This window comes from Oncorhynchus keta, chromosome 35, assembly GCF_023373465.1.
Source record: "Oncorhynchus keta strain PuntledgeMale-10-30-2019 chromosome 35, Oket_V2, whole genome shotgun sequence".
NCBI classification, from domain to species: Eukaryota; Metazoa; Chordata; class Actinopteri; order Salmoniformes; family Salmonidae; genus Oncorhynchus; species Oncorhynchus keta.
The window spans coordinates 15,796,499-15,811,837 of record NC_068455.1 but is presented as its reverse complement, the minus strand read 5'-3'; the positions used below and the strand labels follow the sequence as shown (position 1 = coordinate 15,811,837).

General features: G+C 40.7%; 2 protein-coding genes across 2 annotated transcripts in view; both read right to left on the bottom strand.

The window, feature by feature from the left end:
* Window positions 1-286: 286 nt before the first annotated feature.
* Window positions 287-4,596, bottom strand: eif2s1a (eukaryotic translation initiation factor 2, subunit 1 alpha a). The gene is made up of 8 exons (XM_035760603.2): window positions 4,428-4,596; window positions 3,607-3,855; window positions 3,430-3,509; window positions 3,004-3,155; window positions 2,680-2,786; window positions 2,444-2,541; window positions 2,089-2,232; window positions 287-1,485 (listed from the first exon to the last, which is right to left on the bottom strand). The coding sequence occupies exons 2-8, from the start codon at window positions 3,845-3,847 to the stop codon at window positions 1,360-1,362; spliced, it is 948 nt and encodes a 315-aa protein (XP_035616496.1). The 5' UTR covers window positions 3,848-3,855; window positions 4,428-4,596; the 3' UTR covers window positions 287-1,359.
* A 609-nt stretch (window positions 4,597-5,205) lies between these two features.
* Window positions 5,206-15,339, bottom strand: part of pals1a (protein associated with LIN7 1, MAGUK p55 family member a) — a 53,750-nt gene continuing 43,616 nt past the window's right edge. The window contains exons 8-12 of the mRNA XM_052496643.1: window positions 15,028-15,171; window positions 13,859-14,026; window positions 9,321-9,523; window positions 9,055-9,165; window positions 5,206-8,737 (exon numbers count right to left, since the gene is read on the bottom strand). Of these exons, the coding sequence (XP_052352603.1) occupies window positions 8,561-8,737; window positions 9,055-9,165; window positions 9,321-9,523; window positions 13,859-14,026; window positions 15,028-15,171 (803 nt within the window). The 3' untranslated portion in view covers window positions 5,206-8,560. The remainder of the gene's footprint in view (window positions 8,738-9,054; window positions 9,166-9,320; window positions 9,524-13,858; window positions 14,027-15,027; window positions 15,172-15,339) is intronic.

The window sequence follows — 15,339 nt, the reverse complement described above, 5'->3', positions numbered from 1 at the left end:
GACATGACATGAATGTGGCATTGTCAGAAATTTGGGGCCTTTGAGATAAACTTAGGTTATTTGCATAGAGCTTCCTATTGGTTGATTCTGATACTTTCCATGTGGGAAACTCGAGTATCATCTTTCTACGAGTAAGCAAGTTCCCGACACGACGTGAACACGGCAACTACCACCAATTGCTAACAAGAAATTGGATTTGTAGTGCAAACTACAAATGCATCTCACATTTAGGTGGGTGTCACTTTCAATCACTTCTAACCAGACAACACAAATGTATTTGAAAATATTCAACAAAAATAATAATTTGTTTAATGTTATGTGAAGAATGTAGCCCTGTAAACATAGAAATGAACCCAGAGTAAACTCTTAAAATAGCCTTACAAATGCATCCCTATTAAGATCCATGCAAGTCCAGGATGAGCAGTATACTTCTCCTTTTCTTTCCAACATTTCACTTGAAAAAGAGTGAGGTGGAAAAAGACCAGAAAACCATTGTCCTTACATGGAGTTGGGGAGAAAGACAAGGCCACTTTCAAAACGCCTCAATCCTAAAAAAATGTCCTTATTTGCTTGATATGCATATCTAATAACAAATGATATTCCCAGAATCTATCTTCAAGTGAACCTCTACTCACTCTACCTTGGTCTCATCCCGTATGTGTAACAAAGAGTTGGCTACAGATCATTAAGTATGGGACCAAGTCACCACCCCACTAATCTCAGTTAACCCAGAGCAAAAATCTGGAGTCATTTGGTCAGGTGTTTATGTTTACATAGTCAGTCTACATGAGATGACCACCCCACTAAACCTGGTCCTATTCTCTATTGTATCCTCACTTCCACACAGAGGAGTTGGCTACAGCACAAAACAGATTGAACAAGTAGGCTAAACCTAACCCAACCGACCACACTGTTCACCTTTGGGACTCAATTCAAACAGCTAGGGTTCAGTGATAATATGAATGTGTTTATTTTGTCCATTGGGAGAATGACAGCTGCATTTCCCAGCTCTGTGTTTGGCAGTATGATAGTTAGCACCTGTAGCCGTCTCTCTGGTTCAGTCTTCCTGAGGGTCCCTGGTACTGACCAACAGAGACGTGTTCAGTTGGAGAGACGTTCTAGAATGCACGATTTGATTTGAAATTAAAGTTTGTTGGGGTGGGTATTCATGAAACATCTCAAAGTAGGATTGGTGATCTTGGATCAGTTTAGCCTTTAAAGATTATTATGAATAACATTGACATGGAGGACCTGATCCTAGATCAGCACTCCTACTCAGAGATGCTTTACTAATACTGGCCCTGGACTGTGTATAATTGGTCTTGTTGTTGTATCCAATCCGTCTGTTTTTCCTCTAGATTAGTCCTCTGCCTTGGCCTCCATCTCTCCATCCTCATCATCTCCGTCCACCTCAGCGTTCTCTCTCTCCAGTCGCTCCAGCTGGCGTGCCAGCTCTGTCTCATCGGTGTCTGTCACAACCTTTGCCTGGAGGGGAAGACAACACACAGGAAGACAAAAGAAATTGACATTAAATGCGCTATGTCCTGAACCTTCTTGCCATTTTTAATGCTGTTTTAATGTGGTATCTCTGGTAAGTAAGATTTCCAATGTAATTATTACATACAGTTGTGGCCAAATATCTCGGCACTATTGTAGTTTTCTTAAATAATTCGCTATTTATTTTCAAACAAGTTGAAATTGAAAACAAGTACTATCTCCAGGGTGACAATAATTTTGCCCATGCCATTTGTTTTTATTTTCTCAATTTCAAATTGTAAAATTAAGTTTACAATTAAATTGGTTCTGCAATGTTGAAAAGCCAATAAGATGTGGCGACAACCAATTTTTTTAAATGTCTAATTATTTCAGAAGAAATAGATGATTATTTACGAAAACTACAAGAGTGACAGTATATTTGGCCACAGCTGTATGGCAGGCGTTTCAAGAAAGTTTCCATGAAACCTCCACCACCTCACCCCAACCAAGCTTGGTCTTTCCCATTTCCCCTCTCTTCCTGTAGCATCAAAAGACAGCAACAAATATTTCATCTGCAAATTGGACAATAAAGTTGCATCCTATTGCACTGACGTCCATCTGGATGTTGAAGACTCCTCTCTTCTCCTCGATCTTCTCTTTGATGGCAGCCATGGCCTGGTTGAGGACAGAGAGACCCTCCGTGCGCTCCAGCGTGGTGGTAGTCATGACATAGCGCGGCGGCGCTATCAGATTAATCTGTCAGAGAGCAGAAGACACAGGTTTATAAGGGATAAATCATGTGTTGGACTATGTTGTTGTGATACACAGATGTTTTCCCGGACACAGATTAAGCCCAGTCTTGGACTAGAAGTCACTTTTAATGAATGCTTTTTTAGTCTAGGACTATACTATGTCTAATCTGGGTTCAGAAAAACAGACTGTTGAGGGGTGTGTTGTTGTTATTGACCTTGATGGGCATGGCCTCTGTGGAGCAGCCTAGACCCGCCCTCAATGCTTCTTTGACAGCATCAATGCCTTCGTAGCCATAGCAGGCCACCTCAATGTCTGGGGGAGAGACGTGTTAGTCATATGTTAGAATAAAACATTCTGTCATACTATATCAAAACTCATCAAGCTACTGCTATGTAAATGATGTACAAGTAGACAGGTAAGCTTTAGGTGCACTGTACAGCATGTGCATACCTGCTCTGATTTTGACAGCCTGTGGTGTGAGTCTTCTGTTGATGTTGTCAATGAGCACAGCCTTCTCCTCCTCTGTCAGGTCCAGACAATCTAAAATGGCTGGGTCCCTGTGGGCCAAAACAGACATATTAACACATTCAACCCTGGGACGTCCAGTGCAATAGCCAAATATGTCTATTGGTGTGGATCTGCTCTAGAACCATTTTCTTCCATTTCTAGTTACAGAACTTCGCTGTTTTCAACACATTGGAACTAGGAAATAATTTTGTGGATCTCAACAAGAGAATCCCCTCCACCAGCCCTGACCAGGATGTCAGTACTCACGCCACAGCCTGTTTGAAGACATCATAGGCTCCGTATCCAGGCCTCTTGTACTTCTCATCAAACACCCAGGCAGTACGCGTGAACAGGCTTTCCAGCTGCTCCTCCTTAGTGTACTCCAGAACCTCAGCCACATGCCTCAATATGCTGTACACCTGTCATAGTAATATCAATAATATTACATATTTATATTGCGTTTTTCAAAGACCCAAAGTCGCTCATGACAGAAGACACACAGGTCTAGGTTTACCGGCAAAAATATTTGAGTGCACATATATATATAATTTGACAACACATTTAAAAGTACTATAATTTAACATAACCAGGCCTTCTGCATTTTCAGCCAAAGGCAAAAGATGACATTGTACTAGCTGGTATTACTAGGTATTACACTATGCACATGGAGATGTGAGGACTTAGACAACATACCGTTTTGGATTTGGTGAATTTGTCTTCACACTTGATTGCCTCCTCGGGTGAAACTCTTCTCTTGGACAGATCAATATAACCTAGAGAGAGAGAGAGTAGGGAAATTAACCATCAATCCTCGGGACCAGGCTGCAAAACAAGCCATCACATCCACATAGACAGGACTCTTCCTCTCACCTTTCTCCTTGTCCACTCGGATGACGACCACACACTCGTTGCGTCCAATCCTGATGAGTTTGTTGATGGAGCGGATACGTCTGCGAGACAACTCGCTCAGCAGGATCATGCCTTCGATGTTGTTGTACTCTAACAGGCTAACGTAGGCGCCCATCTCTGCGATGGAGCGCACGTTGACCATCACCACATCTTCCACCTCTGGAAACCTGTGCTGGTAGAATCTACAGCTGAATGACGGCATTCTTCACTCTGTGTGAACGAGAGGATACCATAAAGTATATTGCAGAGGATAGTTAACTAGTTATTGTATTCTCATTCTGCGTGTAGCCACTACCCTATGTCATTATGCCATCTCTGAGGTCTGGACCTTTATGGCACAGGCGGTAATGCTTGAAAGAGGCAGACCATTAACGTTATACAGCAAATTATCATATAACTTGTAGCTGGCCTAGAAGCTAGCTAACTAAAGGATGAGCATATGTTAACTTGTATAAGGACAACTTGCTTGCTACTGTAGCTAGCAACCTTATAGTAAAGGTTGCTGGCTACAGTAGCAAGCAAGTTCACGTTAGTAAGCTAGCTTCTAGTTCAAATAACGGTTTTATTTAGCTAACGTTAGTTAGCTTCTAGTTCAGCTACATTTTTTGGTATTATTTGTTAGTTAGCCCCATCAGCGAGCTACTGATAATGTATAGAAGAGGATCAGCTGGATAGGATAGCCAGATGAATATGTTAGCTAGCTAACGCCGCTTTGAGTCTCATGCGTTCATCAACAGTTATTCATTCATTCAGAACATAACACTCAGACGTTAAGTACTCACCTTATAGCTACAGATATATCCAAATCTTGATATTTAACTATATCCTTAAGTTGTTACATTAAAATTGTAGTAATTTCAAAAAGTAACAATTTCAAAGATCGAATTCAACTATTTCATCAGCATGCGTGAACATGCGATCTGACCCGGAAGCGGAACTGGAAACCTTCAAAAAAAAGAATCTGATAGTGTTTCCACTTAAATTAGTAGTTTTCTTTTTCCCCACAAGGTGTCGCTCTGAGTCTTTTGAAGCAAGTTAATAAATACTGGACATAACTGGTAGATCGATTACTCTTTCACATTGAGTTGACCACTTACATACAGTATTACACAATAAAAATGGCATGAATATGATTCAGAAAGGGGCTCCCGAGTGGCACATCAGTCTAAGCCACTGCATCTCAGTGCTAGAGGCGTCACTAGACACCCAGGCTGTATCACAACGGGCTGTGCTCGGGAGTCCCATAGGGCGGGCGGCGCACAATTGGTTAGCCGGGGTAGGCAGTCATTGTGAATAAGAATGTGTTCTTAATTGACATGCCTAGTTAAATAAAGGTTAAATACAACATGTTAGACGTCCTCCAGTGATTTGTGAACTTTTACTGTTGCAAAGTGATATCCCAAGTATAAATACAGTAAAGTACACCCTAAAGGGCAAACTTCAAGGAGTAGGGTATTCAAATCTTTGGTCTGATGTGTCATCTGCCTCCCTCTTTCCTTCCTTGCGGAACATTAGAGGAGCAATAGAGAACAGTGCTGAAGAAATGAAAGAACCAAACACTACTTTTATCAATCTGGTCTTTAATTCACATGAATAATTCCTACAAAAACAGATCTACAGGAATAAAAACGTTTTTTTTTTTATAATATAGTAACCTTACATTCAACAACTACTTCCAATAAACAGCTCAACATCTACACAAGGTGTGTACTGCACAGACTGAAGAGATATTATAATGAATCATATTATATGGGCAGGGATGACAAGGTCCTAGATCTGTTCTCCAACTCTGAGACAATGAATAAAGCCAATTGTTACAAACTCCTCTGAATATGGCATACATGACAGAAATAGTCAGAGGAGTTGGGTACAACACAAACAGATCTGGGATCAGGCTTGAATTGAGGGGGTCATGGAGACAGTACCAGCAGAACCTCAGTTCTGGTTCCAGAAGCAATATGAACGGATGGAAGGGTGGCAGAGTGATCATTCTACAAGTGCATTACTCTGTACATAATACATCTATTTTTAACATGACATATATATCGATGTCAAATATCTAGACACCACAATATCATCAATAATAACCCAAATTAAAATGGTGTTATAATATGTGAAACAGATCTTTGTTAAGACCGTTTCCCCATTGTGTCTACTAGAGATAATACTTACATTTCAGTGAGTCCTGCCTCCACACACACACACACACACACACAAACCTATGAACATACCATCACCACATGCAACAACAAACATACAAACAGTTTTTATGTAATTGTGGCTATTTTCCCCGCATTTAGGCTTATCGGTTCGTTCAAGTTCATTTCAGACCCATTTCAGTAACACCTCTGAAAACAAAACACAGATGTATGTCACACAATTAAAATATCACCTGTGGTGAAAACCATCAGATTAAAAATACAGCATAGATGGATCGTTCATAATGAATCTCAGTGAATTACAAAATGCATTTAATATAATCCCACAGACAGCGGTGCTCAGATACTCTTTAGTGTTTTCTGTGAATAGAATAGTACTGGTTACATTCACTATGGTTCCACTCCTACAGAGTAGCACAGGAACTATGCATGATGAATACTGAGATAAAACTAAAACTATCCCAGGAGGGTTTAGTGTCAAAACTTTTAAACACCTCTAATAATCTTTCTTCATTATCATAAATGTTGATTTAAATCCTGGGATTCTGGACAGGACAGTTTTGTATTTAGTTATGACCAGGGGTATATTATTTACGCCGTTTCTGTTGTAAAAGGTTTAATCGGTTGCAAAGCACTTAGCAACAGAAACCATTTATTACAAACGGAAAAACGCTTTGGAACGACAAAATGTCTATTGGACAAATTCAGGCAGGTCCCTCCCCATTTAGTACCATTTGGTTCTTAAAACGGTAAATGGTTTCTGTTGCAAAACGTAATAAATACACCCTATAGCGCTTGGGTAGAAGTGAGAGGTGGTGTTAGGGCTAGTTTATTATCCTCTAGTACTGAGCCGATCCAAAATGAGCAGAACTGGCCTGGTTATGACCCAGCATAGTTTAAGACCATGCTGGAGGACAATGTGAAAAGAAAATATCAGAGCCAGCACGGTAGTGTTGATTTGCACGATAGTTTGAAAAGGGTATAAGGCAAGTAGATTAGAATGAGGCAGTGACTCTTAAGCACTTCTCAGATCTAATTATTGTTATGTCAAAACACCAGTTAGATAAACCTCCAGCATTGTGCTGTGCTGTAGGGTAGTGCTGACCTGGGTTCAAATAGCATTTGAAATAATTCAAATACTTTCAGGTTTTGCTTTCATGTATCTGGAGTGCCAGATGGGGGTAGGGTTTGCACTTGTGGGACTATTCTATTGTTCAATCAAGCACAGCTAAAGTATTTGAAATGATTCAAATTGTACTTGAAACCAGGGCTGCTGCAGTGGAAAGAGAGCCCAGATGCTGAGATAATGTAATCTGACACCTGGGTGTGATCACCTCACAGATAGTTTCATTAGGTGAACAAATCCCATCCATGATGATACTTGTAGTAGACTAATCCCATTCCCATCTGCTATGTTAGAGATCAGAGGCACCTTACTGCCAACACTCACGACTATGGCTGAGTGATGTCAGTTCGACATTAGAGAACACAGACACACCTGACCTCACACACGGACAGAGCATGGGTACAACAACCTCTGTGTAATGTAGGAGAGACATTCACGGACTGGATAATAATATGTCATACATAGAAGCTATGGGTTCTTCTCATCTTTGAAAACTTATTTAAAATACAATATATTTACAATTATAAATAATTATCAAAAGCAGGATAGAAGCATTAATTATATTTCTGCCACAAGTGCCACGTCTTTACATACTTCCTACCTGGAATGTGAATAGTTAATTTAGTGAAGAGAAATACAGAAACAAAAAAAAGGACAAATTATCAGAGCAATAATACCTCAAATTAATTTCCCCAGGCAGTCTCAGAAGTGAATAGAAGAGCTCAGTTCAGCATAATAGTGATAAGAGCTGTAACTGTTTCATTCATCTTCAGCTTGTGGTGATTGAGGATCTACCTCCAGTCTCACACAGAGACTGTGGTTGGAGAAATGAGTCAAGGCAAATCTTCAGCGGTGTGTGTGTGTCAGGTAGGGCCCTATACATTTTTTTACAATTTAAAAAAAAAAATCTGTAGGATTCCGTTTAGTTTTCCCCCCAATATCGTTTTCTCCTTTTAGTTTTTCCAGATTTTCACTCTCAAAATCACACTTTTCTAAATATAAAACAACTAAATTGGATGTTCTAAGTCCACAACAATGCTCAAACCACATCTGGAGACCACTTTTGATGTCTAGGAACATTTTTTTTTTAAATGTTCATTTTCGGGTGTAGTTACCCTTTAATTCCAGTGCTAGCAAGAGGCTGTTGTTTAGCAGTGTTTTTGTAGCTCGCATGCAATGACAGAGTTTGCAAAACAAATACCCACTGGATTGATGCAAATAATATCATTCTGCCAGGTCAGCATAGGCTACTTTGTAGTTAACATTTAAATGAAGGTTTTTGTGAAAGCCTTTCCATCTACCAGAAGACTTTTCATTAGCATCATTGCTAATGGCTACACAAAGTGATAAACGCACGCACTACGCATACAGACAAGGAATTATCTTTGCTTATTCAGAAACTTGCAGGAAATAAGAATCACTGATGCATTCTGTTCATGTCTTATGATAAACTTGGGAAAATTAATACATTTAGTTGATCGCCTACAAAGTTCAATAAATGTTAGCATATTGTTGAATTATGTTTCAATATATTGATTGATTCTGTGATTCCGTTCACTTTCTGTGCATTGCAGATTTTACAGGGCTCTAGTCAGGTTAGCATTGTGGGTGTGTTATACTACCCCGGCCCTTAGCGTAGCCAGGAGGAGGGGACCCATTGTGGCTCTGTGTCCAGTTTGTTGATCAGCCTCAGCAGCTCCTGATAGGCCTTGTCCTGGTCTGTGTTCACAATGGCTGCATCAAACAGGTGGCCAAAGTTCTGTTCCATCTCACGGGCCTTCTCGATGATGTCACGCAGCTCCTCTGGCTGATGTAGAGAAGGGGTTAGGGATAAAGAGAAGGAACACAGCATGTTTCCCCAGGTTAGCTTGATGTTTTTCCTAGCCACTGTGCTTCTGCCTCTACATTGCTTGCTCTTTGGGGTTTTATGCTGGGTATCTGCAAAGCACTGACAACTGCTGATGTAAAAAGGGCTTTAGAAAATACATTCGAATAATGATTAATTGCTAGATGTCAAGTGGATGAGCTTGACCAAGGCTTAGTAAACCAATCTTACTGACAGACAGGACTCTTCGGGGTCAAAACGATGGAGAAAACAGATGTGGTGTTCGAAGGATTCCTTACCTTTGGGTTCTTGCTCTCTTTGGTCAGGAGGGCTCGCAACCGTTCTTGGGAGGGAGGAGCGATGAAGATAATGTAAGGCTTCAGATCCGAGCTACGCAGAGTCTTCAGCGACTGGAGAGAGGATGGAGAGAACTCCCAGTCAGACACGGCAGCAACATAGACAATTTATGTTCTCTTATAATACCTCTTCTTTTCCCTCTCTGTCTGGCCTCCTCTCTCTCAACTCTCTATATTATTTCCTTCCCACCAATCACTCTCCCCCTCACCTGTGTGTGCAGACAGAGCAGGCAGATCTTGCCCATGTTGATGAGTTGGCGGACAGAGTCAGTGCTGGTTCCGTACAGGTTCTTCTCAAACTCTCCAGACTCAATGAACTTCCCCGCAGTGGCGTCCAAGTCAAAGGCCTGGCGGGAGACAAAGTGGTAGTCTCTCCCACTCACCTCTACATCACGCCTGTTCCGCGTCGTGTCTGGAATAAGCAAAAATAAAACAAATGATTGACATTTTTATTGATTAAAAAAACAAAACAAGAACAGGACAGTGGAAGGGATACAACAGACATTGACTGAAAAATCATATCTGGAATGGATACAAATGATCAAATTCTATACCCTCTAAATGTGTTGAGGAATATTTACTCCCTACAGTACAAAGACATTCTCATTGACCAGAAGGTATTGCCCCTAAAACATCTAGAATCTTTACTACCTAGTACAAGGGATGCACAATATATCGGTGAACATATCAGAATCGGATGATATTAGCTAAAAATGCCAAAAACGGTATCGGCCCGATGTCTAGTTTAACGCCGATGTGCAAAACCGATGTCAAGCTGACGTGCACATACAGTGGGGCAAAAAAGTATTTAGTTAGCCACCAATTGTGCAAGTTCTCCCACTTAAAAAGATGAGGCCTGTAATTTTCATCATAGGTACACTTCAACTACGACAGACAAAATTAGAAAAGAAAATCCAGAAAATCACATTGTAGGATTTTTAATGAATGTATTTGCAAGGAGGCCTACAAACCTGACTCAGTTACACCAGATCTGTCTGGAGGAATGGGCCAACATTCACCCAACTTATTGTGGGAAGCTTGTGTAAGGCTACCTGAAACATTTGCCCCAATATAAACAATTTAAAGGCAATGCTACCAAATACTAATTGAGTGTTTGTAAACTTCTGACCCACTGGGAATGTGATGAAAGAAATAAATCACTCTACTATTATTCTGACATTTCACATTATTAAAATAAAGCGGTGATCCTAACTGACCTAAGACAGGGAATTTTTACTAGGATTAAATGTCAGGAATTGTGAAAAACTGGGTTAATGTATTTGGCTAAGGTGTATGTAAACGACGCCATGTAAAATGTTGCTCTACACTGCAACACAGCATTCCTAACCTATCAACAAGTCGAGTAGTCAACAAGTCGAGCAGTCGTTTGAAATAATAAGATCATTTCAGCAACAACTCAAAGGCGAAATCCATTAACGCCAAGATAATCAACCGTTCTGTCGTGGGTGATGTTGGCTTTCGTGACTGGTCGAGCACCGGTACACATTAACGTTACCAAGTGCGCTATTTTTCAAATGTTGCCCTACCAAGTTACACAGTAATAGCTTCATGACATACTATGGAAGGCCATTTGGGTCTTTGCGTGTCAAAAAATATATTTGACAAGTTAAATACGCATTTAATTTGACACGTCAAATAGCAGTTTTATTGTAGAATGTTGTGAATTTACACGTGCAAGCCAAGCGCCACCACTACGATCAGTAGCACTGTCAAAGCTGTACAAAAACGTCTGCAAACAAGCAACCACGAACAATGTGTTTACAATACCGCAATGGTAATAAAGTATTGTTTGTTCGACCGCAACTTCTGGGGTAGGTAGCTAGATTTAGCTTGGTACCAAGGTAGCACCAATACAACCAGCATGAAAACAATGACCAGTAGAAACTGCAGTGATTTTTACTATCCTTAGCAATGATTTATGAATTCTTGTGAATAAGTATTAGCTAGGTAGCCACTTGTTGTTCACCAATTGAGCTTCAGTTCATGAAAATAAATAGCTAGTGTGAGGTTCTGTGTTATACACTATGGCCCTTACCATATCATATGTGATGGAATATTATCTGCTGTTGGCTTGTGTGGGTATATGTGTTATGCAACATAGCTGACTTGAGACATTGTTAAGTTTCAGGGCCATGGGCCTTTCTCGTGATGGAAAAATACAGAATAACATGAAGACAGGAACTGTGCAATGAGTTGTGAGGGGCACATTCAGAACGTAGTGTTGCGAGAACAAACGGTCTTTTGTTAGATAACAGGAGCCAGGTGTGAGATAACTGTATTGAGTGTGTGAGCGCCTAGATATTCTACACAACTACAACGACTGACCGCTGAAGCGCCTAGGAGGCTGGGACCAGCTTGTGCGCCAACAATCAATGATAGGCTGGGTGACTTTAAACCACGCCCAGTCTCTACTCTGACAGGCCCGGCTCGGAAGCAGGAACTACTTCTGTCAAGAGTATATTACAATATTTTTGTCAGGAACAAGTCAGTTCTGTTTGCCCTGCGAGGTGTGACAGAGAGCCCGTATATATGAAAATTGCATTTACCACTTATTGCTTAGCTAATAAAAAATACATAGTATACAATTCGGTGACTCAGTGTCATACTTATCCTGATACCAGATTCGATTGACGCAACCCTTAACACTAGCCAGCCCAAAGCTAACGTTATAAGCAGCCAGCAAGCTTCATCTGGCTCGTGAGGCTCAAACGGACCGGGTTATGTGTTGTGAAGCTAGCCACAATAAGGATTAGGCACAATAGTGGAATTTGCAGTTCGCCTTCAAAATAAAAGTACCTATTTGAAAGTAATGCAGAAGGTTACAATTGGTGGAATCATGCCATATTTAGACTAGATAATGTTAAACAAGGTTGACATGTGAAATGGGGTAAAAGTCTACTCGGTGACACACACAGAACACAACTGTTAAGAGTTTACGCAAATATTAGCGGTGTTGCTCTTATCGCGGGACTGTGACATCACCTCCCCAGTCAGCCTATTGGGTGTATTGACATTCATATTGCATTGTATAGCTTTACCTAATGATTGGGGAGCAATGAAATGGGGTATCAGTCTACTCAATACTCCTCCTCAGAGTTATCAGACTCAAACATCCACGCAGTATTGTTTTTCCTCAGGAATAGTTTTCAATACACATAGGTTGACAATAAATGTGTCTCAATTCACAGTTGTTTGAGTCCCGCGATAAGAGCTACGATGCTAATGTTCTCTGGTTGTCATTGATCCACAAACCATAAGTAAGGCTGTACAGTGAAATATGTATGCTCCCAATGAAATTCTAAAGTATAATACATTCAGAATGATTTAAAGAGATTTTTGTCAAATGAACAAATAGTCTTTTCTTGATTTTATATAACATTCCAACCTCATTTAGCATGATCTATTCAATTATGGCACTATTCTACTATTTGTATTCATTTGCATCACCGACAATGACAAACTTATTTTGAAGGCTAACCGCAAAGTCCACTATTGTGGCTAATCCTTATTGTGTCTAGCTTCACATAGATGGGTCCGACCATTAATCAAACAAGAACAGTCTTATAAATTAGGGTTATTTTAGAGGACACCTAGCTATATAGTTAGCTTGCTGAAACAGATTTGTCGTTTTGCTATGTTTTTGGAGAAGAACATTGTTTGCATCCATTAGTTAGCTTATCATTTTTTCAATGACCAGCACTGTAGGTGTGCGAGACAACTTTACCAGCATCATAGCATAAGTATTGATGAATCATTGTGACATATGAAATACAAGTGATAATGTAATCAATGTGTAATAACTACGTACAAAATGTATGAACGAGTTAAATTATTATGTGACGTGCAGTCATATTCAGGTCCTGATTGGTCAGCAAGCTTACATGACACATCATAGTGTTATGTGACGTGCAGTCATATTCAGGTTCTGATTGGTCAGCAAGCTTACATGACACATCAGTGTTATTTGATGTGCATCTTTCTTTGACAGCAAAGACCCAACCGTGTTCCATAGAAATCCTGGTTGAGAATGAAACGACTGAACAAATGAACAACGAAACAGCACAGCAAATAAGGTTTTGATTATGTTTTATTGGTAATGGGGACATACGTAATTGCTAACAAAATAACTATTTGGTCAGTGTGGTGTGTGTAACCTGTATTTAACTAGGCAAGTCAGTTAAGAACAAATTCTTATTTACAATGACAGCCTACCCCAGCCAAGCCAGGACGATGTTGGGCCAATTGTGCGCCACCCTATGGGACTCCCAATCACGACCAGATGTGATACAGCCTGGATTTGAACCAGGGACTGTAGTGACACCTCTTGCACTGAGATGCAGTGCCTTAGACCACTGCATCCATGTGTGTGTTAACTATTTAACTGTACTAGAATGCTTAAAAGGCCGCTCAAATTTTAAATGTCGGTATCGTTTTTTTTGTCAAGGAAAATATTGGATATCATATCGGCCAAGAATGTCATATGAGTGCATCATTACCTAGTACCCATTGTCTGGCGTCAGATGGTGTCACTCCTACACAAAGCTCGTCCCTCAGCTGGCGCAGTACCTGACGTTTGACAATGGACTAGTACCTACATAGATCAGCCTGATAATACATGTACAGTGAATTCAAGAGAGTTTGAGGAAAGCCTTCAGGAACCACAGGTGTGCAGTTCAAGGGGAAAGTTCACCCTTGAAAATAAACGTTTGATCAATTTGACACTTACGTGGGACTGCTCCCCCAAATCTGTCTGGCTGGCTGGACAGCAGTCTCTGTCTCAAGTCGTTCTGCCCACAGTTGGGAGGACCAATCAGGGCGATGGGTCGCTTTCGATTGGCTGGCTGGTGGTAGAGCGCCATCTCTTCATAGGTCAGGATCTCCTCACTGTCGTTGTCTGAGGAGCAGCAGAGACACAGACAAAGCAGGAACAAGACAGTTTTAGTTTCATTTCAAACACTATTCCTGTCTTGGTATAATGAAAAAGACTTGAGCCTGAGAAAGACCTTTAGTTGAAACGCCAACATTTATCCTGTTCTTGTAATTTCTTCTACTATATCTTGGGGTCATTCATAGTACATGTTTTTTTGGCTAAAGCTGGCTAAAGTAAGTAATCTCTCTTTCTCAGGCCTACGACTACTAGTGCTATTTTTTGCTCAGGTTATAAAATAGTAACCCGGGGTATAAGAGATATGAGTAACAGTCAATAGTGATAAGGGAAGAGTAAGTGTGAATAACTTCACATGCATAATGCATAAGCATTAAAACAAGCACAGTCTGCACATTCCAGGACCAGAGACAAACAGCCCCCCCAGCAACCAGGACTCATATCCTAAACTGCAATCAAATAATGGCACGACACCTGCAATATTCACTGAGTGTACAAAACATTACTAACATCTTCCTAATATTGAGTTGTACCCCCCTTTTGCCCTCAGAACAGCCTCAGTTGGTCGGGCATGGACTCTACAAGGTGTCAAAAGCTTTCCACAGGGATGTTGACTCCAATTCTTCCAACAGCTGCGTCAAGTTGTCTGGATGTCCTTAGGGTGGTGGACCATTCTTGATACACACAGGAAACTGTTGAGCGTGAAAAACCCAGCAGCGTTTCAGTTCTTGACACAAACCGGTGCGCCTGGCACCTACTGTCATACTCCTTTCAAAGGCACTTCAATATTTTGTCTGACCCATTAGGGTAAGAATGGCACACATACACAATCCATGTCTCAAAGCTTCAAAATCATTCTTTAACCTGTCTCTTCCCCTTCATCCACACTGATTTGAAGTGGATTTAACAAGTGACATCAGTAAGGGATCACAACCTGATCAGTTGGTCATGGAAAAGGCATGGGGGTGTGTGTGTAATGTACTTGGTGAATTCTTCGCAGCTGGCTTTACCATCATTCTGCTTGACGTTGTAAAGGAGCTTCTTCCTCTTCTTCTTGTTCTTCTTAGCACACCACAGCTTTCCTGACTTCTCTGGCTCTTTATCCTCTTCTATGGTCTGCTTCATGGCCTCTCTCTGCTGCTGGAAGCTCTTGCCTACATTTACAAAGAGAAGAGATGTTGTTAAACACGGTCTGATGATCTACATTAATGACCTGAAACTGGTCCAGTTTGTTAGGAGGCATTTTATTTCTCCTTTAATTAACCAGAAAAGTCACATTCAGATAGACATCTTTTTTTCAAGACAGACCTGGCCAAAAAAGC

Coding starts and splice junctions, on each gene's coding strand:
- eif2s1a (XM_035760603.2), bottom strand. CDS start 3,847: ATGCCGTCATTCAGCTGTAGATTCTACCAGCACAGGTTTCCAGAGGTG. Junction 3,156..3,429: donor AATTCACCAAATCCAAAACG/GTATGTTGTCTA, acceptor TTACTATGACAG/GTGTACAGCATATTGAGGCA. Junction 2,542..2,679: donor GGCTGTCAAAATCAGAGCAG/GTATGCACATGC, acceptor TCTCTCCCCCAG/ACATTGAGGTGGCCTGCTAT.